Source organism: Taudactylus pleione, unplaced genomic scaffold (assembly GCF_031769625.1).
Source record: "Taudactylus pleione unplaced genomic scaffold, aTauple2 ptg000257l, whole genome shotgun sequence".
Classification (NCBI taxonomy): Eukaryota; Metazoa; Chordata; class Amphibia; order Anura; family Myobatrachidae; genus Taudactylus; species Taudactylus pleione.
The window spans coordinates 1,457,981-1,484,542 of NW_028284659.1; the positions used below are offsets into that span (position 1 = coordinate 1,457,981).

The window sequence follows — 26,562 nt, forward strand, 5'->3', positions numbered from 1 at the left end:
CTCAATGCAATATAAAAGAGGACACATTAGAGGTACGGTATGCAGTCGGGATGCCGGTGGACCTAATCCCGACAGCCGGCTTCCCGACTGCTTAATCCCGACGAGGGTTAAATGACAGGCGTCTAAACCTAGACACCTGTCATTTTACAGACGCCAGAAGACCGGTGTCCGGCATCCCGATCGAAGGGACGCCGGGTGCTGAACGTGGATAGCCGTGCGGGGGGGAGGGTTAGGTTTAGGGTTCCCGGGGGGGGACTTATGCTGCCCATCCACTAGCAGACGATAGAAACAAGAGCACAATTATGACATTGTAATCGTGCAGTTGTTTGTCAGTCTGTGATGAGCCTGCACTGAGCGAGCAGTCATTCAGTGCAGGCTCATCAATCATCTAGCAACATGCTCAACCTGACGTTATCCTCAGGTTGACCAGCATGTTGGAGAGATCATAGATGTCTAAAAGACCAGCGGGCACGCACCTTGCTGGTCGTTTTAGACATTTTTGCAAACGATTGAACGATCGTTATCGTTCAATCGCTCAACTTGATCGTCTAGTGGATGGGCATCATTAGGGTAAGGCACCCCCCCGGGAGGTTAGGGTTAGGCTAAGGGAAGGGAGGGTTAGGGTTAGGCACCCCCGCGGGGGGAGGTTAGGGTTAGGCACCCCCCTGGTGGTTAGTGTCAGGCTAGGGGGAGGGAGGGTTAGGCACCCCCAGGGGGAGGTTAGGGTTAGGCACCCCCCGGGGGACTTACGTTTATGCGGTGGGGAAGGGGGGGTTAGGTTTAGGCACTTAGAGGGGGGATTAGGGTTAAGCACTGGGGGGAAGGTTAGGGTTAGGCACCCCTAAGGGAGGGTTAGGGGGTAGAATTAGGTTAGACAATACTTACCTTGGACGATCGGGATTTCCTCTTCTGTCGGGATTCCAACCTCCGGGCAGGGGTCTGGCGGTAAATCATACTGATTCCAGAGGTACAGTATCTGGCTGGAAACCAAGTTTGATTTATTTTTTTTTTAAACACAATTTCATCTCTTTATATCAGAGGTTCTCAAACTTTTTTGAATCACTGCGCCCCATAGTATCAGCAATGTTCTCACTGTACCCCTAATCCAAAAGTTTGTTACTGAGAAATTCAGAAAAAAATGTAGTAAAGTAGTAAAGTGCGGTAAATTGTTCTCACCTGTCATCCTTGGGTTCAGTTATGTGATGGGGACAGATTTGCACCACATATTTACATTACATTGACAATAAAGAATTTGATTTGGTGTTGAACCACCAACCTGAGGCACCCCTGAAGTGTCCTGAGGCACCCCAGGGTGCACGGTGCACAGTTTGGGAACCACTACTTTATACACATTTCTATTATCTTATTTTTAACCAATATGTTGCTGCTATTTGTCTAGATAGGACTATTTATTTCATTTATTTTTTTTTTTTAGAAAAGTTCCATGTTAATAATATATGTGCACTGGATACAGATCCTTTGTTCTTTTTCTTATTTTGGAACTATTATCTTATGGTCTGTGGTAGCACCCCCCAGCCATGGACACAATATAATATTATTGGGCACTAGGGGGTACTTTAAAAACCATTTACTGCAAACATTTCCCAGTGCAACAGATATCCCCCCATCTCTTTCTATGGGAATATATACGATTGACCGGCAGTCAGGATGCTGGTGGTCAGAAGACGGACAGCGGCATTCTGGTGTTCAGGATCGGATCCCGACAGGGGCCGGTAAGTAGCCTAACCCTCCCCCCTAACCTCCCCCGGTGGTGCCTTTGTCACTGAATTGCCTTTACCAGGCTTTATATCATGGATCAAGACAGAAAAGAGCGATGGGCTATTTCACTGAGTAAACCAATTCCTTCTTATTTTGGAAAACTTAAAATCATTCTGTCATATGAAGTGTCATGGAAATAAACTAGAACATGCTAAGCGCGTCACTCAGACAGACAGGCAGCCGTAATGGAATGTATGCTAACGCTCTAGCCCTTGGGTGGTAGAATTCCTGCTGTAGCTGAAGATCTCTGGTCACCTATCTGGATTGTCGGGGACACGTGTTACATCCAGTTGTATTGACAGCTCTCGGTAAACTTACCTGCTAGCATTTCAGATGGCCCCAAAAAAATATTCTAGTACTTTTTAAGTTTTAATCTGTTTTATCTTTTCTCCTACAAATCATTATCTTCTTTCAAAATCTCTCTGAAAGGAAAACAGATATGGCTGCTAGACCCAGACAAAGTCAGTCTGCTACAAAGACACAGGTTCACACAACAAAACATCATATAATGTAGCGACATTGAGGGGAGAAAGGCAGTGGCACTGCGAGGTGGGAGGAGCGGGTACTAAGGACCCAGGCTTGCTGCTGAAGGGTACATTCTACCCCTTTGCAGTACTGCTGAGGGGATCAAATGTCCTCCTATGGAGCTTACAATGCCTCTATAAGTGGTTTTTTTTATATTTTTTTGGGAGCGTGCAAGGTTACAATGGCGCTGGGTAGAAGATGTCACAGTAAAGATGGAACTCAGATGGCATATTATGTACTATCTGCCCAGAACATGATGTGCCATGTAACTGTGGTTGCTATGGCAGTCCATTCATTACACTGCAGAGTTCTGAAACATTAATAGCAGCCTGAAAACACAAACCAATGGGAAATGGTGATACATTTATTAATGAGAATAAAATAATCACAGACAGTATACGGGGAGAGAAGGATGAGGGAGCGGCGGTCCTTATCATTATAGTTTGTGAGCTGTCATTCTCCGTGCCGGAGCCCACACAATAGCTGACCATATCCAGTACATGGCTTTCATCACATTCTTCCAGTTACCGTAGAAAAAGTTTTATTATACATTGTTAGACTGAGGTCTGTTTGTGTTTCATTTGCATGTTTATTTTTACATTTGTGTGTTGACTTAATTACGGTTGTGGCACCTCAAATCTAATGTGCACTGCGCACGCCCTAGCTCCCGCTGTTTGGGCCATACATGCTAAGGGCGATGTGCACATGCGTGCCGTGCTGACAGGAGAGATGAGAACCTGGAACAGGGATGGTAAGTACTGTACAATGGTCCGGGAGGGGGGACAGGGGTGGGGAAGAGAGTGGGAGGGGGACAGGGGGAGATAGTATATTGGCATATGCCTAATCACCTCGGTCTTTGTCCCCCTTTTGGCCCGGCCTCCTCTCTGCACCCCCCCTCCCTCACTCCATGGTGGCTCAGCCATGGGGGCTCACCCCCCAACCATCGCTCCGTCCTGCCCCCTTGTCTGTCTGTCAGTGTACAATTAGTTTGTCTTTGAGCGGCAGCTGTGGCCCCCGGAGCTGCTGATGTTGTTCGTGCAACAGTCTTAAAAAAATCAGAATTTCACAATTAATTTATATTACAGCATTTATTAGAAAATTAGTTTCTTACAGACAGAATGAAAAGATACCTTAAATATTTCAACCTTCACCAAAAGTTTAAAGACTGATATACTGTATATACATAATTGCAATGTTGGTAAATGAGCATTAGTGTATGTGATGGAGACACTTCCCCCAGACAAATGGCAGGAGGGATACGTAGGACCTGATCCTCAGAGGCATCGGCAGTCACCTCACTACCTCATGCTAATGTGCGTATCCATCTGTCTTATTGCGGCTGTCCGGGACGCACACCGTTTGTCCATCCACAGCCGCCATCATTAATACTGGGACTCATCACCCACCCCATGCTGGGTGCAGAAGATCCAGCCAGGAACATGCGTCCTATCTCTGTCTGTCGCCACAAATGTATCAGCAGCTGAGATCCATCGCCAACTCGTAGCGGTCTATGGTGATAATAACGCCGTGTCACGGAGACAGGTTTGTGTTTGGTGCGCTGCCTTGATCATAGCAGGACAGCCAGACAAGATGAGCAGTGATCCGCCCGTCACCCACATCCACCATAGGTGACAATAAGGCCGTGCTCCAAACCCAAACCTGTCTCTGTGACATGACGCTATCACCGCACAGCGCTACCATTCGGCAATGAATTCCAGCTGCTGATGAGCCCTTTATACACAGAAATCTGATCACACTACGCACCTCAATGTCAGACCATGTATCCGCCAGCACCGCCATCTTACAGCTGATGTGGGGACAGTATGACTGATATGAGGCGCAGTACAATGGCGGTGAGGGGAAGCGTTGGGCTACCTGCTCTGGCCTGGCGGGAAATTACAATATTGCGAATATTACACACGTAGGGGTCTTGTTACCTCACTTATTGTACCACCCTCATATAATGATAAAAGCGTTAAAGTTTTTCACTTGGCATTAATGGTTTATCTAACAAGTACAAACCACACAGGCAAATACGTGTTTCAAGACCTTTAAATGAAAGAGTGACCAGGGAACTGATATGCAATGTGCCATCCACTGGAGAGAGATCAGAGTACGCCCATTGATATCAGTGTTTATCCCTAACCCCGTCCCAATATGATCACACTTCCTAAGAGTACAATATCTGGCACTACATCCAGAGCTACATAGTGAAGGGCAAGGCCGTAGCTAGGGTAGTGCGGCCGGTGCCATCGCACAGGGCACCACAGGGCAGCGGGCGCTGTTTGGGTCTGTCAAATTTCTGTTTATAATCATTCTTGCTTGTAGCTTCCTCTTATTTCATACCCAGCATCTCCTGGCCTCCCCTATCTCTTCCCTGGCCCTTCCCCATGAGGCCATGGTCCTCTCACAGGTGCACTATATTATGTCCCTATTTATCCCCAGCATCTCCTGGCCTGCCCTATCTCTTCCCTGGCCCTTCCCCATGAGGCCGTGGCCCTCTCTAAGGTGCACTATATTATGTCCCTATTTATCCCCAGCATCTCCTGGCCTGCCCTATCTCTTCCCTGGCCCTTCCCCATGAGGCCGTGGCCCTCTCTAAGGTGCACTATATTATGTCCCTATTCATCCCCAGCATCTCCTGGCCTCTCCTATCTCTTCCCTGGCCCTTCCCCATGAGGCCATGGCTCTCTCTCAGGTGCACTATATTGTGTCCCTATTTATCCCCAGCATCTCCTGGCGTCTCCTATCTCTTCCCTGGCCCTTCCCCATGAGGCCATGACCCTCTCTCAGGTGCACTATATTATGTCCCTATTTATCCCCAGCATCTCCTGGCCTCCCCTATCTCTTCCCTGGCCCTTCCCCATGAGGCCATGGCCCTCTCTCAGGTGCACTATGTTATGTCCCTATTTATCCCCAGCATCTCCTGGCCTCCCCTATCTCTTCCCTGGCCCTTCCCCATGAGGCCATGACCCTCTCTCAGGTGCACTATATTATGTCCCTATTTATCCCCAGCATCTCCTGTCCTCCCCTATCTCTTCCCTTGCCCTTCCCCATGAGGCCATGGTCCTCTCTCAGGTGCACTATATTATGTCCCTATTTATCCCCAGCATCTCCTGGCCTCTCCTATCTCTTCCCTGGCCCTTCCCCATGAGGCCATGACCCTCTCTCAGGTGCACTATATTATGTCCCTATTTATCCCCAGCATCTCCTGGCCTGCCCTATCTCTTCCCTGGCCCTTCCCCATGAGGCCATGACCCTCTCTCAGGTGCACTATCGTATGTCCCTATTTATCCCCAGCATCTCCTGGCCTCCCCTATCTCTTCCCTGGCCCTTCCCCATGAGGCCATGGCCCTCTCTCATGTGCACTATATTATGTCCCTATTTATCCCCAGCATCTCCTGGCCTGTCCTATCTCTTCCCTGGCCCTTCCCCATGAGGCCATGGCCCTCTCTCAGGTGCACTATATTATGTCCCTATTTATCCCCAGCATCTCCTGGCCTCCCCTATCTCTTCCCTGGCCCTTCCCCATGAGGCCATGACCCTCTCTCAGGTGCACTATATTATGTCCCTATTTATCCCCAGCATCTCCTGGCCTCCCCTATCTCTTCCCTGGCCCTTCCCCATGAGGCCATGGCCCTCTCTCAGGTGCACTATATTATGTCCCTATTTATCCCCAGCATCTCCTGGCCTCCCCTATCTCTTCCCTGGCCCTTCCCCATGAGGCCATGACCCTCTCTCAGGTGCACTATCGTATGTCCCTATTTATCCCCAGCATCTCTTGGCCTCTCCTATCTCTTCCCTGGCCCTTCCCCATGAGGTCATGGTCCTCTCTCAGGTGCACTATATTATGTCCCTATGTATCCCCTGCATCTCCTGGCCTCCCCTATCTCTTCCCTGGCCCTTCCCCATGAGGCCATGGTCCTCTCTCAGGTGCACTATATTATGTCCCTATTTATCCCCAGCATCTCCTGGCCTCCCCTATCTCTTCCCTGGCCCTTCCCCATGAGGCCATGGCCCTCTCTCAGGTGCACTATATTATGTCCCTATTTAACCCCAGCATCTCCTGGCCTCCCCTATCTCTTCCCTGGCCTCTCCTATCCCATGGCCCTTTTTTGTGCATTATGTCCTTTTGAAAAATGAGGGGGGCGCCAATGCTCTTTCTGGCACAGGGCACCAAAAAGTCTAGTTATGGCTCTGGTGAAGGGTCTTCTAATGCTTACATTTTGTTCACATACTAAGTTTAATTATTATATATAAACATTCTCTTTATTAATGCCTGTACCCAGTGACGGAACTACCAGATACAATGGAGGCAGTTGTCTCAGGATGCCAGCCATGCATCGGGCGCCCTGGCCTCCTCCATTACCCCCAATACTGATTTATGTGCCCCAGAGCCCTTGCTCCCGCACCTGTATCAGGTTATGTCATTGTGCAATCTCCACGCCAGCAGCTGCACAATTACCCAAAGCGCAGGTGTACAGGCTGGGGTGCGCGGCCCTGCCCCCTACCTCCTCTGTCAGCGCTTCACCCAACATGCCCAAAGGGACTCACGGGCTTCCTCTGCTCCGGCTGCAGCATGAAGTAGGACACAGCAGCTAACTACAACTACAATAGGTTCACACTAGACAACTTGCAAACAATGTGATGTCGGCAAAGATTTCCCTTTGAACTCCCAGGTACATACACACTGTGCAATTTAACAAACAACCAAACTATTTATCTTGCATCGTTTGCTGGTTAGATCATTAACTATATAATGTAACCACATCGCCTGGTCATTCGTTAGAGTGTACACACTGCACGATCTGAGGGGAATCGTTAATGAGATTGACAGGTCTTCCTGCATGTACAAAAGATCTTATGCGACAAATGATGCCGCGGGAGCGCGCATAGTGCGTTGACACTTAACGATTTCCATGACTTGTCGTTCCGATACCCTGGAATCGGCCATATCATTCAAATATTGTCTAGTGTGTAGGGGCCTTAACTCGTCAGAAACAGGTAGAGATTGCGGGTGATGTAATAAGGAGGAGAAGTATACACTCATTCTGTTCTGAGCGTCTGATTGCCTTCAACTGGGGGGAAGGGTGGGAGATCTGGTGTTGTTCTGATGGTAATGTATGGGGGGCTCTGTGTGCTGCTGGGGTGTTATAGGTGGGGTCTGGTTGCTGTTGAGATGTATGTATTGTATGAGGAACGGGTCAATGTACTGCTGGGGTGTTGGTAGTGTTAAAGGTGGGGTCTGGTTGCTGTTGTGGTGTAGGTAGTGTATTGGTAGTTTATTGGAAAGGGGGTCTGGGTGCTGCCAGGCTGTTGGTAATATTGAGGGGATGGGGGTCTGTGTGCTGCTGGGGTGTTGGTAATATTGAGGGGATGGGGGTCTGTGTGCTGCTGGGGTGTTGGTAATATTGAGGGGATGGGGTCTGTGTGCTGCTGGGGTGTTGGTAATATTGAGGGGATGGGGGTCTGTGTGCTGCTGGGGTGTTGGTAATATTGAGGGGATGGGGGTCTGTGTGCTGCTGGGGTGTTAGAAGGGGATGCATGAAGGGGGAGCACCAATCACTACTTTGCCTCCAGGCACCAGGTATGAACGGATGCTCCTGTCTGTACATAACAGTTTAGGATGTACTATATAATATATGCATGGTGAAGAATTGCAAAAGTTACTATAGAGCCTTAAATACAAAAGATACTGTATATAAATGCAGCTGATATTGTGGATTTCAAACAGTCTATGTACAGTATGTAACATACATTCACTACATGCTACATACTGTACATGTACATATTAAATGATGCACTTACATACTACATAGCAAAGTATATATGTGTGATGGTTTGTGAGAAGAAGAGCAGAAGCTTCATATCTATACGTTCTCTGGCCGTATTTCCTCTGCGTGGCCAGGATAGTTTTTCTTTATCCAGCACATTCTGTTAAGGAGTAAAAACACCAATTATATAACAGCAGAGTCAGGAAGAGAAAAAAACACACAACACACAGAGATACACACAATACACCGAGATACACACAATACATAGAGATACACACAACACACTGAGATACACACAATACACCGAGATACACACAATACACCGAGATACACACAATACACTGATACACACAATACATAGAGATACACACAATACACTGAGATACACACAATACACTGAGATACACACCATACACTGAGATACACACCATACATAGAGATACACACCATACACTGAGATACACACAATACACTGAGATACACACAATACATAGAGATACACACAATACACTGAGATACACACAATACATAGAGATACACACCATACACTGAGATACACACAATACACTGAGATACACACAATACATAGAGATACACACCATACACTGAGATACACACAATACACTGAGATACACACAATACACTGAGATACATAGAGATACACTGAGATACACACAATACACTGAGATACACAGAGATAGACTGAGATACACAGAATACACTGAGATACACACAATACACTGAGATACACACAATACATAGAGATACACACAATACACTGAGATACACAGAATACACTGAGATACACACCATACACTGAGATACACACAATACACTGAGATACACACAATACATAGAGATACACACCATACACTGAGATACACACAATACACTGAGATACACACAATACACTGAGATACACACCATACACTGAGATACACACAATACACTGAGATACACACAATACATAGAGATACACACAATACACTGAGATACACACAATACATAGAGATACACACCATACACTGAGATACACACAATACACTGAGATACACACAATACACTGAGATACACACAATACATAGAGATACACACCATACACTGAGATACACACAATACATAGAGATACACACAATACACTGAGATACACAGAATACACTGAGATACACACAATACACTGAGATACACACAATACATAGAGATACACACCATACACTGAGATACACACAATACACTGAGATACACACAATACATAGAGATACACACAATACACTGAGATACACAGAATACACTGAGATACACACCATACACTGAGATACACACAATACACTGAGATACACACAATACATAGAGATACACACCATACACTGAGATACACACAATACACTGAGATACACACAATACACAGAGATACACACCATACACTGAGATACACACAATACATAGAGATACACACCATACACTGAGATACACACAATACATAGAGATACACACAATACACTGAGATACACAGAATACACTGAGATACACACAATACACTGAGATACACACAATACATAGAGATACACACCATACACTGAGATACACACAATACACTGAGATACACACAATACATAGAGATACCAGGGCCGCAACTAGGGGGGGGCTGGAGGTGCACGTGCACCGGGTGAGCCGCTGTACCTGGTGCCAGTGACCTCCAGCCCGGCGCTGCAGAGAGGCTCCAAGCCGGACGTCCGCTGGTAATATTTATTACCAGCGGGCGCCCGGCTCCTTCTCTGCAGCGACGCGGTGTAGCCGGAGGCTGGAGTTCTCTCCCGAACTCCAGCTTCCGGCTCTCCCCACGGGCACTATGGGGGAGACGTCATGACATCTCCCCCATAGTTCCAAGGAGCAGCCGGCGGACCGGACGCGACGCTGGATGCAGGAGCGGGGTTCAAGGTAAGTATTTTTTTTTTTAATAAGCTGCACTACAGGGGCATTATTATGGGGGCAGGGGCATTACCACAGGGGCATTACTATGGGGGCATAGGCAATAAGGGGCATTACTAATGGGGCATGAGCACTACAGGGGCATTACTATTGGGGCATGGGCACTACAGGGGCATTACCACAGGGGCATTACTGTGGGGGCATGAGCACTACAGGGGCATTACTGTAAGGGCACTACAGGGATATTACTATGGGGCATGGGCAATACAGGGGCATTACTATGAGAGCATGGGCACTACAGGGGCATTACTATGAAAGCATGGGCACTACAGGGGCATTAATATGGGAGCATGGGCACTACAGGGGCATTACTATATGGTGGGCACTACAGGGGCATTACTATGGGGGTATTAACATATGGGCATTACTATGGGGGCATTACAATATGGGCACTACTGCAGGGGGAATTACATGGGGGGCGCCAAATTACTGTCTTGCCCCTGGTGACAAAAATCCTAGTTTCGGCCCTGGAGATACACACAATACACTGAGATACACAGAATACACTGAGATACACAGAGATAGACTGAGATACACAGAATACACTGAGATACACAGAATACACTGAGATACACACAATACACTGAGATACACACCATACATAGAGATACACACCATACACTGAGATACACACAATACACTGAGATACACACAATACATAGAGATACACAGAATACACTGAGATACACACCATACACTGAGATACACACAATACACTGAGATACACACAATACATAGAGATACACACCATACACTGAGATACACACAATACACTGAGATACACACAATACATAGAGATACACAGAATACACTGAGATACACACCATACACTGAGATACACACAATACACTGAGATACACACAATACATAGAGATACACACCATACACTGAGATACACACAATACACTGAGATACACACAATACACAGATATACACACCATACACTGAGATACACACCATACATAGAGATACACACCATACACTGAGATACACACAATACATAGAGATACACACAATACACTGAGATGCACACAATACATAGAGATACACACAATACACTGAGATACACAGAATACACTGAGATACACAGAATACACTGAGGAACACACAATACACACAATACACAGAATACACTGAGATACACTGAGATACACAGAATACACTGAGGAACACACAATACACACAATACACAGAATACACTGAGATACACTGAGATACACAGAGATACACTGAGATACACAGAGATACACAGAATATACTGATACACACAATACACTGAGATACACAGAGATACACAGAATACACTGATACACACAATACACTGAGATACACACAATACATAGAGATACTCACCATACACTGAGATACACACAATACATAGAGATACACACCATACACTGAGATACACACAATACATAGAGATACACACAATACACAGAATACACAGAGATACACTGAGATACACACAATACATAGAGATACACACAATACACAGAATACACAGAGATACACTGAGATACACACAATACATAGAGATACACAGAATATACTGAGATACACAGAATACACTGAGATACACAGAATACACTGAGATACACTGAGATACACAGAATACACTGAGATACACACAATACATAGAGATACTCACCATACACTGAGATACACACAATACATAGAGATACACACAATACACAGAATACACTGAGATACACAGAATACACTGAGATACACAGAGATACACAGAATACACTGATACACACAATACACTGAGATACACACAATACACTGAGATACACACAATACATAGAGATACACACAATACACAGAATACACAGAGATACACTGAGATACACACAATACACTGAGATACACAGAATACACTGAGATACACTGAGATACACAGAATACACTGAGATACACAGAGATACACACAATACATAGAGAAACACACAATACACTGAGATAGTGACGGACAAAATAAAGTAGCGGCTTAATAGAAGCCAGTAGCTACAGGATATGACGTAATTGTGTCTGTTCATCTTATAGCAAACTGGGACAGAAATGACAGTAAATGATAATTGTGCAGGTGGTATAAATGAATAAAAACAAGCTGAGGTTACACAGATACCTGGATTTATCAGGAAGGAAATGTGCCAGGCCGAACGCTATTACAAGTATGACCACCACGGTCACTGACGCTGTACACCCTGGTACGTGCTCCAGAGCTTTTCTATGGGATCTGAATAACCCTGCAGAGGGAAGATACAGGTATATTACAGCAGGTCACATCTACATTAACTTCACTTTATAGCACACGCTGCTTTGTTATCTCTAAGGAAAGTTCCCACACATTGGGTCTGATTCCAGGTGGGACGCAAACCCGACGGTTGCTGACCGGCGCAGTATCCGAGCTGCACATGTGCCAATTAGTGTCTGCGAGACTGCTCACCGTGCCCCCTAAGCCGTAGCATAATCGACATGCTGCAGTCATTTGGGGGCAGTGCGGGGGAAGAGATCGGGCCATTTTACAAAATGAGGCCAGGGTCTGCATCTTCCAACGCAGATTTCCTGGTCGCAGCAGAGGAGTAAACTTAGGCCGATGGCTTCCCGATGGTGATCCGATGCTGCATCTTCCAACGCAGCTTCCTGGTTCCAGCAGCCATTCTGAGTAAGCTTAGACCTGATCAAACGGCCGATACAGAGAAACTGCTGAGATGTGTAAAGGCCGATACACACTAGACCAGTAGTTCTCTAACTCAGGACCCCACACAGGTCGCAGTTTCCAGGTCTCCCAGCAGGTGCACAGGTGTACTCATTACTCACTGACACATTTTAAAAGATCCATGGGTGGAGCTAATTATTTCACTTGTGATTCTGTGATGAGACCTGGAAAACATGCACTGTTTGGGGTCCTGAGAACCGAGTTTGAGAGGTATACAATCGGGAAGCCGGCTGCCAGAATCCCGACAGCCGGCTTCCCGACTGTATTATCCCGGCGTGGGATAAATGACCGGCGTCTAATTCTAGATGCCTGTCATTTTCCCAACGCCGGGAGACCGGTGCCCGGCATCCTGATCGAGTGGATGCTGGGCGCCGTGAGCGTACAGCCGTGGGGGGGGGGAGGGTTAGGTTTAGGGCACTCGGGGGGAACTTAGGGTTAGGCTAGGGGGAGGGAGGGTTAGGCAGCCCCCGGGGGACTTAGGGCTAGGCACCCCCCTGGGGGACTTAGGGTTAGGCAGCGGGGAAGGGGGAGTTAGGGTTAGGCACACCCCCCGGGACGGTTAGGGTTAGGCTAGGGGGAGGGAGGGTTAGGCTAGGGGGAGGGAGGGTTAGGCACCCAAGGGGGACTTAGGGCTAGGCACCCCCCCGGGGGACTTAGGGTTAGGCAGCGGGGAAGGGGGAGTTAGGGTTAGGCACCCCCCCGGGACGGTTAGGGTTAGGCTAGGGGGAGGGAGGGTTAGGGTTAGGCACCCCCGGGGGGACTTAGGGTTAGGCAGCGGGGAAGGGGGAGTTAGGGTTAGGCACTTGGGGGGGGAGGTTAGGGTTAGGCAGCCCTAAGGAGGGTTAGGGGCAGTGGCGTAACTACCGTGGGTGCAGGGGGCGCGGCTGCTATGGGGCCCGGACCAACCCGGGGCCCAGCCTTCCCCCTGCACCTACGGTGCCAGGCCATTGTCCGCTGCCCTTCCCTCGTCACCCTCCTCACTCCCCTATCAGTCTCCTCACTCCCCTCTACTGCACTTACCTGCTCCTTGGTTGCGTGCCCACCCGCTCCGTGGTCGCGTCTTCCCAGTCAGCTCCGCCTCCGGCTCTCCCCATTTGCTGATACTGAGAGAAGGTGTGGCCACCTCCTCCCAACATCAGTCAGTGAGATGGAGCCGACCGGGAGGGAAGGTGGGTCTGCCCTGCACAGCGTGACCATGAATCAGCTCCGCTCCAGTCAGCTCCACCTCCGGCTCTCCCCATTGGCTGATACTGGGAGAAGGTGTGGCCACCTCCTCCCAACATCAGTCAGTGAGATGGAGCCGACCGGGAGGGAAGGTGGGTCTGCCCTGCACAGCGCGACCATGGATCAGGTAAGCCGGGGTGCGGGGTGCCTCAGACCGGGGGGGGCAAGAGCGGGATGAGATTGGGGGCCGCGGGCTGAGAGGGGGGCCCATAAAAATGTTTGCTATGGGGCCCCTGTAGGTATAGTTACGCCCCTGGTTAGGGGGTTAGAATAGTATAGAATATACTTACCTAGGGACGATCGGGATTTCCAGCGCTGTCGGGCTTCCGCTGCCGGTAACTCTGCATCTGTTGGGCTGCCGCTGCCGGGAATCGAACTCCCGGCCATGAGGCAGCCGGGATTTCATACCGATTGCGTTTGAGAACCTGTGCTCTATACAATGTTTAGTGTGTACAAACCTTGTTAGCGATGGGACACGGTGGGGTGCCGGCATCGGCAAGTGTCTACACACTTGCCGATGCCGGGAGCGACAGAACAACAGCAGGGCCCTCGCTAACGATATCGCTCGTTGGTCCTGCATGCAGGGCGGACAGGCGTTGTCGCTAATGACACGTGGGTACACACTAGACAATGTGCCAATATGTCGCTCCGATCTGCTGAATCAGAAGACATATATTCTAGTGTGTACCCAGCATGAGACTCTGATTCACCTGTACATTCGCGATTCATGCGCAGTGAGCAACAAAACACTAGAGGCCGCTACACGCGAACTTGCGTGTGATTTAGATGCACGCTCTAATTGAGGATTTACATTAAACATCACTAGTGTTGAACGCTGACCCTATATCTGGCATTAGAATACGGTGTAAGTCTGTCCTGTACCTGCATAGTGTGAGATCGCTGCCTTTGGTGGTCCATATTCTAGGAAGAATCTAGTGGATGGATTTTTTGTGAGGAGCAGCAGAGAGGTGTCACTAATCCAGTAGACTGTAGACTCCTTGTCCTCGCAGTCTATGTATTGTGAGTAGTTTGATAAGATTGTACAGATAGTCTGGTCATCTCTTTTTATAAACAGGGGCACATTACAGAGAGGGATTTCCGCGGCAAAGCTGTGCGTCTTCCATTCCCCTGTACAGAAACAGAAACAAAAGTCATTTTATTGGGAAATTGAATTATTCAAATATCGAAAACCATTAAAGTTAAGAGATTTTTTGGCCAAACAAGAAAAAACTCTAAGAGCCGTATTCAATTTGAGCTGAGCCGCGATACTTTTCTACCTCCCAGACCTTCCGCCTACTTCGCCTGTTTGGGAGGCGGAAAACTATCGCGAGCGTGCCCGCTTTACCCCATATTCATTTTGAAAGTACGCGAAAACGGGACCTGGCGAAACTTGAAAAAGTGGAAAGTCCTGTCAGATATATGGAAATCAGAGTAACACCCCCCAAAAGATGCTATGACATGGGGGTTCAATATGGTTACCCCCGATTTGGCTTGCTGAAGGTATTTGGTGTTTTTAAACGGGCTCAATAGCTGCTAAATAGCGTTTTGTATAAGTGGTGAAGATTAGTATTCAGGAGTTTTATTTGCAGAAAATAACTTATCCCAGCAAATTTGGGGTACCTGAAAATGGGGGCCAGCATATTTTAAAGTTGCTAAAGTAAAGTTAAAAAAATTGTGAAAAATCCACCTGCCACAAGCACCTGCAATGAAAAAAACACTTGGGGCATACTTGGGGACCCCCAACATTTTTTTTTTTGCCCCAAAAATGAAAGTGATTGTTTGGGGTGTTCCTAAGTGTTTTTTTTTTTGTTTTTTTTGATGCAGTTTACCTTTGGGGGACTGTCTGAAGGCTGCACGGGGGTTCCTGCTACGTTGCACCCCAAAACCCCAATTCTGCAATTTTTTCCGCCTGCTAGTCATAGGCAAAACTTTTCCGCCTAATACATTGCATTGACTTTCCGTCTAGGCGGTAAGTCTTTCAAATTGAATAAGGAGTAAAACCCAAACAGGCGAAAATGACGTCATCGGCTAAAAAGTATCGCGGATACGGACTTTTCACCTCAAATTGAATACGGGCCTTAGACCTAAATATCCCTTTCATGTGAAAAGTAACTTTAACTCACCATGTCCTAACTCATCTTTTTCGACACCTTTCTAAGATTAGTCAAGCAAGATACAGTACCCTTTATAAAACATCCGAAGACATCTTATTATAATATATCTAGGATTGAGTAAGAGGCTCTTCGTAGCCTACGCGATAACCGTCAGATACAGTAATACGCCCCACTGACATCTAAGGGCAAAAGATACAATGGGCTGTTTCATCCTTTCAATTACAGTTTCCATCTCTTTATGACAAATGAGACAAAACATATTGCGTCATTGGCACATAATTCTATCCTGACCTGTGACAGGTACACACAACGCATACTTACATATAATCAGAAATATACACATTATTACATAAAAAGGTTCTGCAGCAATAAAGGTTATTACCCAAGGATTTATTTATATTTGCAATACTGTGAAATGTATGTTATATGATATCTATGGTTTAGTACATGATAATAAGATCATGTTTGGTACTGTACTGATACCCTGTCTATTTCCAGATACCCGGTTATATCGGCAAGGGAATCGGATTATGCGTTCGGGAGTTATGGACCACAGTGAATTATTGGTTGAAATATAAAACTCTGGCTGCTGAGCCTGTGGTTAATTTAAATCAATTAAAGAAAATATGAGATATGGTAAGAACTTACCTTTGTTATCTCTATTTCTACGAAGTCCATAGGGTTCCACAGGATACCTTGGGGGTATAGGTGTGACGTCAGTCATCGGGCACCATAGAGTTAAGCTTTCAGCCTCCCAGGATGCACTAGGGTCCCCCTCCTATACCCCGCCCCCAAGCTAAGGCACCTCAGTTAGTTACCAAGCCATAGGCCGGAGGAGGAGAAGGAAGAGAGAGAAAAAAGATCTGGACACATACAAGAATCACATTCTCACCAGAGGGAGACGGAAAAACCGGTGACCAGAGCAAAGCCCATCTGCAGCACAGGTGCAACAGGGCGGGAGTCCTGTGGAACCCTATGGACTTCGTAGAAATAGAGATAACAAAGGTAAGTTCTTACCATATCTCATATTTTCTACTTCAGGGTCCATAGGGTATCCACAGGATACCTTGGGGATGTCCCAAAGCAGTATCCTTTAAGGGTGGGGACGCTCCTGTGCTGAAAGGAGAATTCGCCGCCCGAAGGAAGCATTCTGAGAGGCGAAGGTGTCAAACCTGTAATACCTCACAAAGGTATGGACAGAAGACCACGTAGCAGCCTTGCAGATCTGGACTGCAGAGGCACCACGTCGAGCTGCCCACGAAGGACCCACAGACCTAGTGGAATGAGCCTTCACAGAAGGAGGAACCGGCAGGCCTTCATGAAGATAAGCTTCAGAAATAGCCATACGGATCCAGGCTGCCAAAGTTTGCTTTGAAGCAGGCCAACCCTTTTTACGGAAGCCATAGAGGACAAACAAGGCGTCTGACTTCCTAAAGGAAGAAGTGCGGTCAACATAAGTCCTTAAGGCCCACACAACATCCAAAGAAGCCTCACCCACGGAAAGACCAGGTGAGTTAAAGGCCGGAACAACGATTTCCTCGTTAACATGAAACTGGGAAACAACTTTGGGAAGAAACTCAGGCCGAGTGCGGAGCACTGCCCTGTTCCCATGAAAAATCAAGAAAGGGGGTCTACAAGAAAGAGCCCCTAAATCAGAAACACGTCTGGCCGAAGCAATAGCCAGAAGGAAAACAGTCTTAGCTGTCAGCCATTTAAGATCCACTGAGCCCAGTGGTTCAAACGGCGGTCCCTGGAGAGCCCTCAGGACCACAGCCAAATCCCAAGGCGCCACAGGTGGAACAAAGGGCGGCTGAATGCGGAGAACACCTTGCATAAAGGTGCGCACATCCGGGATTGTAGCAATCCCACGGTGAAACCAGACAGACAGGGCTGAAACCTGTACCTTCAAAGAAGCAAGGCGAAGCCCATGATCTAGTCCCGCTTGTAGGAAGGCGAGTATCCGAGACAGATGAAATTCCCGCGGTGCATAACCTCTCGGTCGACACCACTGGAAGAACGTATGCCACACGCGATGGTATATCCTCGCGGAAGACGGCTTCCGAGCTCGTAATATGGTACGCACCACAGAGCTGGAAAACCCCCTGGACCTCAGCATGGCTGTCTCAACAGCCACGCCGTCAAAGACAGCCGAGTCAGGTCCGGGTGAAGACAGGGACCCTGTGACAGAAGGTCCGGTCGTAGCAGCAACCGCAGAGGACTGTCCACGGACAGACCCTGAAGGTCTGAGAACCAGTGTCGTCTGGGCCACGCGGGAGCTATCAACAGGAGCGTCCCTCCTTCCTGTTTGAATTTCCGGATTACCCGTGGAAGAAGGGAAATCGGAGGAAACAGGTATGCGAACCGGAACATCCACCGGATGGACAGAGCATCCACCAGAGACGCCCCTTCGTCTCTTGTGCGAGACCCGTACACAGGCAACTTGTTGTTGTGCCGGGACGCCATAAGGTCGATCTCTGGAAGACCCCATCTGTCCACCAGCAGTTGAAAAACGTCCGGGTGCAGGGACCATTCCCCCGGATGAACGTCCTGGCAACTTAGAAAGTCCGCCTCCCAATTTAGCACTCCCGGGATGAAGACCGCTGATATGGCCAGAAGATTGCGCTCCGCCCATACCAGGATCCGAGAGACCTCCACGAGAGCCGCCCGACTTCGGGTTCCTCCTTGCCTGTTTATGTAGGCCACGGTGGTAGCATTGTCCGACTGGAACTGTACCGGATGACCCAGGAGAACCCGATGTGCCTGCCGGAGAGCATTGAAGACCGCACGGAGTTCCAAGATATTGATTGGAAGCTCCGCTTCTGTCGGCGTCCACCTGCCCTGGAACAAGTGTGGACCCGAAACTGCTCCCCAGCCCCGAAGACTGGCGTCCGTTGTCAACAGGACCCAATTTGGAACCCAGAACGGACGTCCCTTGCTGAGATGGGTCGTCTGTAACCACCAGGCAAGGGACAGGCGAACCTTCGGGGTGAGCACAATCATCTGGGACTTCAGAGACTGAGGCAGCCCGTTCCACTTGGACAGGATCAGGTGCTGCAGAGGTCTGGAGTGAAACTGGGCATATTCCACCATGTCGAACACCGACACCATGGAGCCCAGTAACCTCATCGCCGAGTGTAGAGACACCCGGCGGCTGTGCAGACAACTGCGCACCCTTGACTGTAAAACAGAGATCTTTTCCCCCGTCACGAAGATCCTTTGCTGTCCTGAGTCCGATAAGGCTCCGAGGTGCAGAATCCGCCGAGACGGGATTAGAGTGGACTTCTGGCAGTTGATTAACCAGCCGTGCCGTTGCAGTAGTGCAATGGTCAGGTCCAAGTGGCGTAGAAGGAGCTCGGGAGATCCGGCCACTAATAAAAGGTCGCCCAAGTACGGCAACATACGGACTCCCTGCAGCCGCAGAGAAGCCGCCATGACTGCCATCACCTTGGTGAACACACGTGGTGCTGTCGCCAGGCCAAAATGTAACGCCCGAAACTGGAAGTGGTCGCTGCGGATTGCAAACCTGAGGAACTGTTGATGGCGCGAAAGAATAGGGACATGCAGGTAAGCGTCCTGTATGTCCAATGACACCATGTAGTCCCCAGGTTCCAGCGCCAGAATGATGGACCGTAGGGTCTCCATCCGAAACTTCGGCACCCGCAAAGACTTGTTTCTGCACCAAAAAAAGATTTGAATAGAAACCCTGGCCCCTCTGGGAGAATGGAACAGGCACTATAACTCCAGTTTGGAGCATAGTGTGCAAGACCTTCCGCAGCTCCGTGGCCTTGTTCCGGTCTGATGGTAGACCCATGGTGAAGAATCGAGCCGGAGGTCTGTGCCGGAAAGAGAGGGCGTACCCTTGGGAGACCACCTCGAGAACCCAAGTGTCTGTCATGGTAACCGACCAACACCGGGCGAACTGCAGCAGGCGGCCTCCCACTTTGGGATCCCCCAAAGGGAGGCCCGGACCGTCAGGCCGCAGGCTTGTCATCTGGCTTAGGGGCCGGATGTCTGGTACTTCATGCCTGCTTCCGGGGCTTGGCCGATTTCTTAGGACCAGCCTGTCGAGGAAAAGACTGTGGTTTGGGCCTGCCCTGGGCCCTATAAGACCGAAAGGACGATGGTCCAGAACCAGAAGGAGCAGCGGCCGACGGAGACATGCCGATTTGGCTGCCGCCAGCGTGGCCACAATCTTGTCCAGATCCGGACCGAAGAGAACTTCTCCGGTAAATGGCAACGCCTCCAAACCCTTTTTGGAATCAGCGTCCGCCTTCCAGGATCGCAGCCACAAGGTGCGACGAGCAGCCACCGCTGCTGAAGAAATTCGAGACACCAGGGTACTAATGTCTAAGGCCGCCTCGTTGATATAAGTGGCCGAATCACGGAGATTACCAATCAACTCCGCCTGATCGGCCGGACAGTCGGAATCAAAAGACGCCTCTAATGAATCCGCCCAGCGCTCCATCGCTCTGGCAACCCAGCAAATGGCCATAGCCGGACTGTGCTGCCCCCCCCGCAAGGGAATAAGCGGACTTCAGGCAGATCTCCACCTTGCGGTCCGTAGCATCCTTAAGGGAGGACATGGATGGCATCGGCAATGTGGCACTACGGACAAGACGGGTCACGTGAGAATCCACCTGTGGAGGGGATTCCCACTTTGCAAAATAATTATCCGCGAACGGATAAGCCACTGCCAGGTGCCTCTGCGGCTGGTATCTTTTGCCAGGCTGTTTCCACGCCTCCTCTAAATGGTCCACTAACTGACCCGAAAGAGGAAAGACTGTGGCATCGCCCTTCACATCTTTAAAAAAGGCATACTTAGATTTAGCCGCTGGGGGAACTTCGTCCTCAATCACCAAGGCTGTGCGGACTGCCCGAATAAGTCCAGGAATATATACCTTGGACTTAGCATCAGCGTCCTTAGTATGGAGAGGTTCCTGATCGTAAGGATCCAGAATCTCCCCATCATCAGACGTCCCTTCGTCATCCTCATAAGGAGCCGACAGAGACGCCACCGGCCGTTTATGTGGCCGCATCACAGACTCCCCTTGCAACACATCCGACAAGTGCTGTACAGAACTCGTCAGGGAGTTAACCCACGCCGGCTCCTGAGAAACCGGGAGCGGGGAAATAGGGAGACTGTGGGGTACCACCAATTGTCATGGGAAACCCTGCATGGGTGACGACACCACTGACTGCTGGGACAAACCCATCTGCGTAAACGCGGGCTGCGGAGCTAACTGGCCCATTAAGGTCGTAAGCGCCTGAGTGAAACAAGCCCAGGGCGGCTCCTGTACCGGTGCTGTAACCGTAATAGGCCGCGCCATAGACAAACACTGCAGGCAGAGGACCTCCGCGCTACCCTCCCCCTCCGCTAACGGTACATTACACGTAGTACACTGTAGCCGGAGAGGAAAATCACTTTCAGACATGATGGCACCAAGTATGTGACCCCTCTCACCAATTATATATTAAAGAGGCGAGAGACCACCCTGCAGCACCGCACCGCAAGGGCTTTAGCAGAAAGGACAGGGACAGTAATAAAGCTGACAGTTAGAAGAAAAGTTACAGGCAGCAGCGCTAGCACAGTCACATACAATGCAGAGAAATAACAATTCCTGCACTAACAGCGCTGATCACTCAACTACACAGACACAGGGCCTGGTAGGACACAGCGCTGCATACACAGACCTGACCACAGCGGAGGAGAGGTATGCGGGGGGACCCAGACCACGATGCCTCCGTACAGACTTCCAGCAGCGTTCACCATGCGTACTTAAGATGGCTGCCGAGGTGCAGAAAGGAGGCTGGCCTGGGGGAGGAGCGCCGCCACAGGGCCAGTCGGCGTGTTGCAGAGAGGGCTGTGTGCAGCGGGGGAGGCGCCGACTGTGAGACAGGGAAGGCGCGCTCCCCTGGCATGCATTTAACCCCCGGGACGCCGCAGCGCTACCGCTCTGCTGCGGTCCGCTGTCCCAGGGGGGTAGTGGAAGCGCAGGTTCTTACCTGGCTCCACGCTGCAGCCAGTCCCCAGGGAGCCCCCTGCCTAGGGACTCTGGACCATGTAACAGCGGGGACCCACTGCGGGACCCCGCTGCTTACCATGCTGTCCCCCTTGAATCCGGCCATGGTCCGGAACATCTGGGGTCACCGCTAGCTGTGACCCCAGATGCTCACCAGCATCCCCGGATCGGTACCGACGTACTGGTACCGGCGGGGGTGTAGGGAAGACAGCATGGACGTCAGGACTGACTGTCCATGCTGTACATCCAGATGTGCAGCCACAGCTGCATGAAGAAAAGCTTCAGGGGCTCTTCTAGCCCCCACTCCAACAGGTGCACCCGACTCCGGCCGGGCACCAAACGAAACTGAGGTGCCTTGGCTCAGGGGCGGGGTATAGGAGGGGGACCCTAGTGCATCCTGGGAGGCTGAAAGCTTAACTCTATGGTGCCCGATGACTGACGTCACACCTATCCTGTGGATACCCTATGGACCCTGAAGTAGAAAGACAATGCAATCTGGAGAAGATTGGACATATTACTAGAACTGCTCAATAAGAAGATCATCCACGAGCAAGAACCAATGGAATTATGTTTGTCTGTCTACATTGCTGTTATCATGTTCTGTTCGGGTATATAGCCTGTGTCCCGACCCCAGTTAGGAGTCATTCTTCTTCTTGGATGACCGCAGGCTTCTGGATTGATGACTGTAACCGGGACCGGTGCGCTGGCGTATGTATCGATTGTACCATAGATTGTAACCTTTGCACGTTTTGTCTAGATCATGTGCGCTAAAGTACCTTTTTTTTATGCCTAAATAATAACTTTTTGTGCGCTGGACCACAAGCCAAAGTCTGAAAGTATTTATTGCTGTGTGCGACTGTTCATAACGCTAATTAGCGTCACCTATGGTTTAGAGGTTATAGGCAGGATTCTGTAGAGGTTATAGGCAGGATTCTGTAGAGGATATAGGCAGGATTCTGTAGAGGTTATAGGCAGGAATCTGTAGAGGTTATAGGCAGGATTCTGTAGAGGTTATAGGCAGGATTCTGTAGAGGTTATAGGCAGGATTCTGTAGAGGTTATAGGCAGGATTCTGTAGAGGCTATAGGCAGGATTCTGTAGAGGTTATAGGCAGGATTCCGTAGAGGTTTTAATTAGGATATAACAACCCCAATGCTAGGCATTGCCATGTGAAAGGGACACATTACAAATGTATGCCTTTGGTTCATATACCACCACTAAGTAGAAGAAGGGACTGACATAAACTCTTATTACAGTGTTAGACCATACTTGCCGACATTCAGCTCCCTCCTTCCGGGAGGGAGCTGAATGCCTGCATTCTGCGGGGGGCGCGCCCGGGCTATGATGCCGTTTTGGGGGTGGGGCCAGTGGCGTGACCGCACAATCGCATCATCGTGGCCCAGCCCCCTTTTCACAATGCCGGGAAAAAGGTATTGTGAAGCAGGGGGCGGAGCCACGATGTCGCGATTCAGCACGAATCGCGTCATCGGGCCCCCCCGCTGCGGGGATTTTTAGTAGTAGTAGTAGTTCGGGGGGGGGGGGTAGGCGGCAGCCGGGAGGCTTGCCTGCCTTTCGGGGGGTTGGGAGCGGCACCCGATATTCGGGAGGCTCCCGACCAAATCGGAAGGGTAGGCAAGCCTGTGTTAGACTAAACGGATCTATAGATTTAATGTCGTACCTCCATACGGATTAAATTAGGAACTGAGCTTCACCTTCTTATGGGATTTTTTTATTTGTGTGATTTTCATGCGGGGACAACTATTATGCTCTTTTTTTTACTTTTTGTTTGTTTGTTACATATATTGTACAATTGCTCCCATGCTCTCAGCCAATCACTGCTTCCACATTCATTTCAATGACAGTGTCCCCAAGTGACCGGTTATCTCGGGTTCCAACCTCGTTAGCAATGGGACACGGTGGGGTTCCAGAATCGGCAAGTGTCTACACACTTGTTGAAGCTGGGAGCAACGGAACGACAGCAAGGGCCTCGCTAACGATATCGCCCGTTGGTCCTGCATGCAGGGCGGACAGGCGTTGTCGCTAACGACACATGGGTACACACTAGACAATGTGCCAATATGTCGCTCCGATCTGCTGAATCAGACGACATATGTTCTAGTGTGTACCCAGCATGAGACTCTGATTCACCTGTACATTTGCGATTCATGCGCAGTGAGCAACAAAACACTAGAGGCCGCTACACGCGAACTTGCGTGTGATTTAGATGCACGCTCTAATTGAGGATTTACATTAAACATCACTAGTGTTGAACGCTGACCCTCCATCTGGCATTAGAGTACGGTGTAAGTCTGTCCTGTACCTGCATAGTGTGAGATCGCTGCCTTTGGTGGTCCATATTCCAGGAAGAATCTAGTGGATGGATTTTTTGTGAGGAGCAGCAAAGAGGTGTCACTAATCCAGTAGACCTTAGACTCCTTGTCCTCACAGTCTATGTGTTGTGAGCAGTTTGATAAGATTGTACAGATAGTCTGGTCATCTCTTTTTATAAACAGGGGCACATTACAGAGAGGGAATTCCACGGCAAAGCTGTGCGTCTTCCATTCCCCTGTACAGAAACAGAAACAAAAGTCATTTGATTGGGAAATTGAATTATTCAAATATCGAAAACCATTAAAGTTAAGAGATTTTTTGGCCAAACAAGAAAAAACTCTAAGAGCCGTATTCAATTTGAGCCGAGCCGCGATACTTTTCTACCTCCCAGACTTTCCGCCTACTTCGCCTGTTTGGGAGGCGGAAAACTATTGCGAGCGTGCCCGCTTTACCCCATATTCAATTTGAAAGTACGCGAAAACGGGACCTGGCGAAACTTGAACAAGTGGAAAGTCCTGTCAGATATATGGAAATCAGCCTAACACCCCCCAAAAGATGCTCTGACATGGGGGTTCAATATGGTTACCCCCGATTTGGCTTGCTGAAGGTATTTGGTGTTTTTAAACGGGCTCAATAGCTGCTAAATAGCGTTTTTGTATAAGTGGTGAAGATTAGTATTCAGGAGTTTTATTTGCAGAAAATAACTTATCCCAACAAATTTTAAAGTTGCTAAAGTAAAGTTAAAATTTTTTTGAAAAATCCACCAGCCACAAGCACCTGCAATGAAAAATACACCTGGGGCATACTTGGGGACCCCCCTGGAGTCTAGTTCGCTAGTTTTTAACTTTGTCCGACAACATTTTTTTTTTCGCCCCAAAAATGAAAGTGATTGTTTGGGGTGTTCCCAAGTGTTCTTTTTAAAAAAAAATTGACGCAGTTTACCTTTGGGGCACTGTTTGAAGGCTGCACGGGGGTTCCTGCAACGTTGCACCCCAAAACCCCAATTCTGCAATTTTTTCCGCCTGCTATTCATAGACAAAACTTTTCCGCCTAGTACATTGCATTGACTTTCCGTCTAGGCGGTAAGTCTTTCAAATTGAATAAGGAGTAAAAACCAAACAGGCGAAAATGACGTCATCGGCGAAAAAGTATCGCGGATACGGACTTTTTGCCTCAAATTGAATACGGGCCTTAGACCTAAATATCCCTTTCATGTGAAAAGTAACTTTAACCCACCATGTACTAACTCATCTATCGACACCTTTCTAAGATTAGTCAAGCAAGATACAGTACCCTTTATAAAACATCCGAAGACATCTTATTATAATATATCTAGGATTGAGTAAGAGGCTCTTCGTAGCCTACGTGATAACCGTTATATACAGTAATACGCCCCACTGACATCTAAGGGCAAAAGATACAATGGGCTGTTTCATCTTTTCAATTACAGTTTCCATCTCTTTATGACAATTGAGACAAAACATATTGCGTCATTGGCACATAATTCTATCCCGACCTGTGATAGGTCCTAGTTGCAATTTCAATCTCTTATTCTGCTACAAATGAAGCTCTGACATCAATGACTTCATTATTTATTCTGATATTGGTCCTAAAAAAGTATCTAATACTAATTTGGTCACATTGAGAGAAGGAGCCAGTCATTGTACTGGGTGTGTGATCACAGGAGGGGTGTTTAGGTATCCTACAATTGGTGAGACACATAGAGGAGATTTATCAAAGCTTGGACAGATAAAGTGGATAGAGATAAAGTACCGACCAATCAGTTCCTAACTGTCACTTTACAGGCTGTGTTTCAAAAATGCCAGGAGCTTATTGTTTGGTACTTTATCTTTATCCACTTTTTCTCTCTCCAAACTGTAATAAATATATATAAACGGAGACATCATTTGACATGAGATTCCAATTTGTTATATACGCAATACTTTGCTCTTGTAAATTGATACACACTGGATAAACTGTATGTATGCTAAAGGGACATATTGCTGTGTACAGAGGTCATCCATTACACAACAATTATACAGTAACAAATCCCACAATACCCCACCAGTTACTAGGCATCGCCAT

The 26,562-nt window shown here is 48.5% G+C and overlaps 1 protein-coding gene across 4 annotated transcripts in view; it reads right to left on the reverse strand.

Moving 5' to 3' along the window:
• Positions 1 to 5,969: 5,969 nt before the first annotated feature.
• LOC148514844 (uncharacterized) overlaps positions 5,970 to 26,562 on the reverse strand; it is a 141,281-nt gene continuing 120,688 nt past the window's right edge. For 2 of the 4 annotated variants that reach the window (XM_088480870.1, XM_088480871.1), the window contains 4 exons: positions 24,467 to 24,712; positions 14,896 to 15,141; positions 12,196 to 12,316; positions 5,970 to 8,238 (listed from right to left, as the gene is read on the reverse strand). In XM_088480870.1, the coding sequence (XP_088336996.1) occupies positions 8,175 to 8,238; positions 12,196 to 12,316; positions 14,896 to 15,141; positions 24,467 to 24,712 (677 nt within the window). In that variant the 3' untranslated portion in view covers positions 5,970 to 8,174. The remainder of the gene's footprint in view (positions 8,239 to 12,195; positions 12,317 to 14,895; positions 15,142 to 24,466; positions 24,713 to 26,562) is intronic. The other 2 variants (XM_088480873.1, XM_088480872.1) reach the window with 2 other exon arrangements.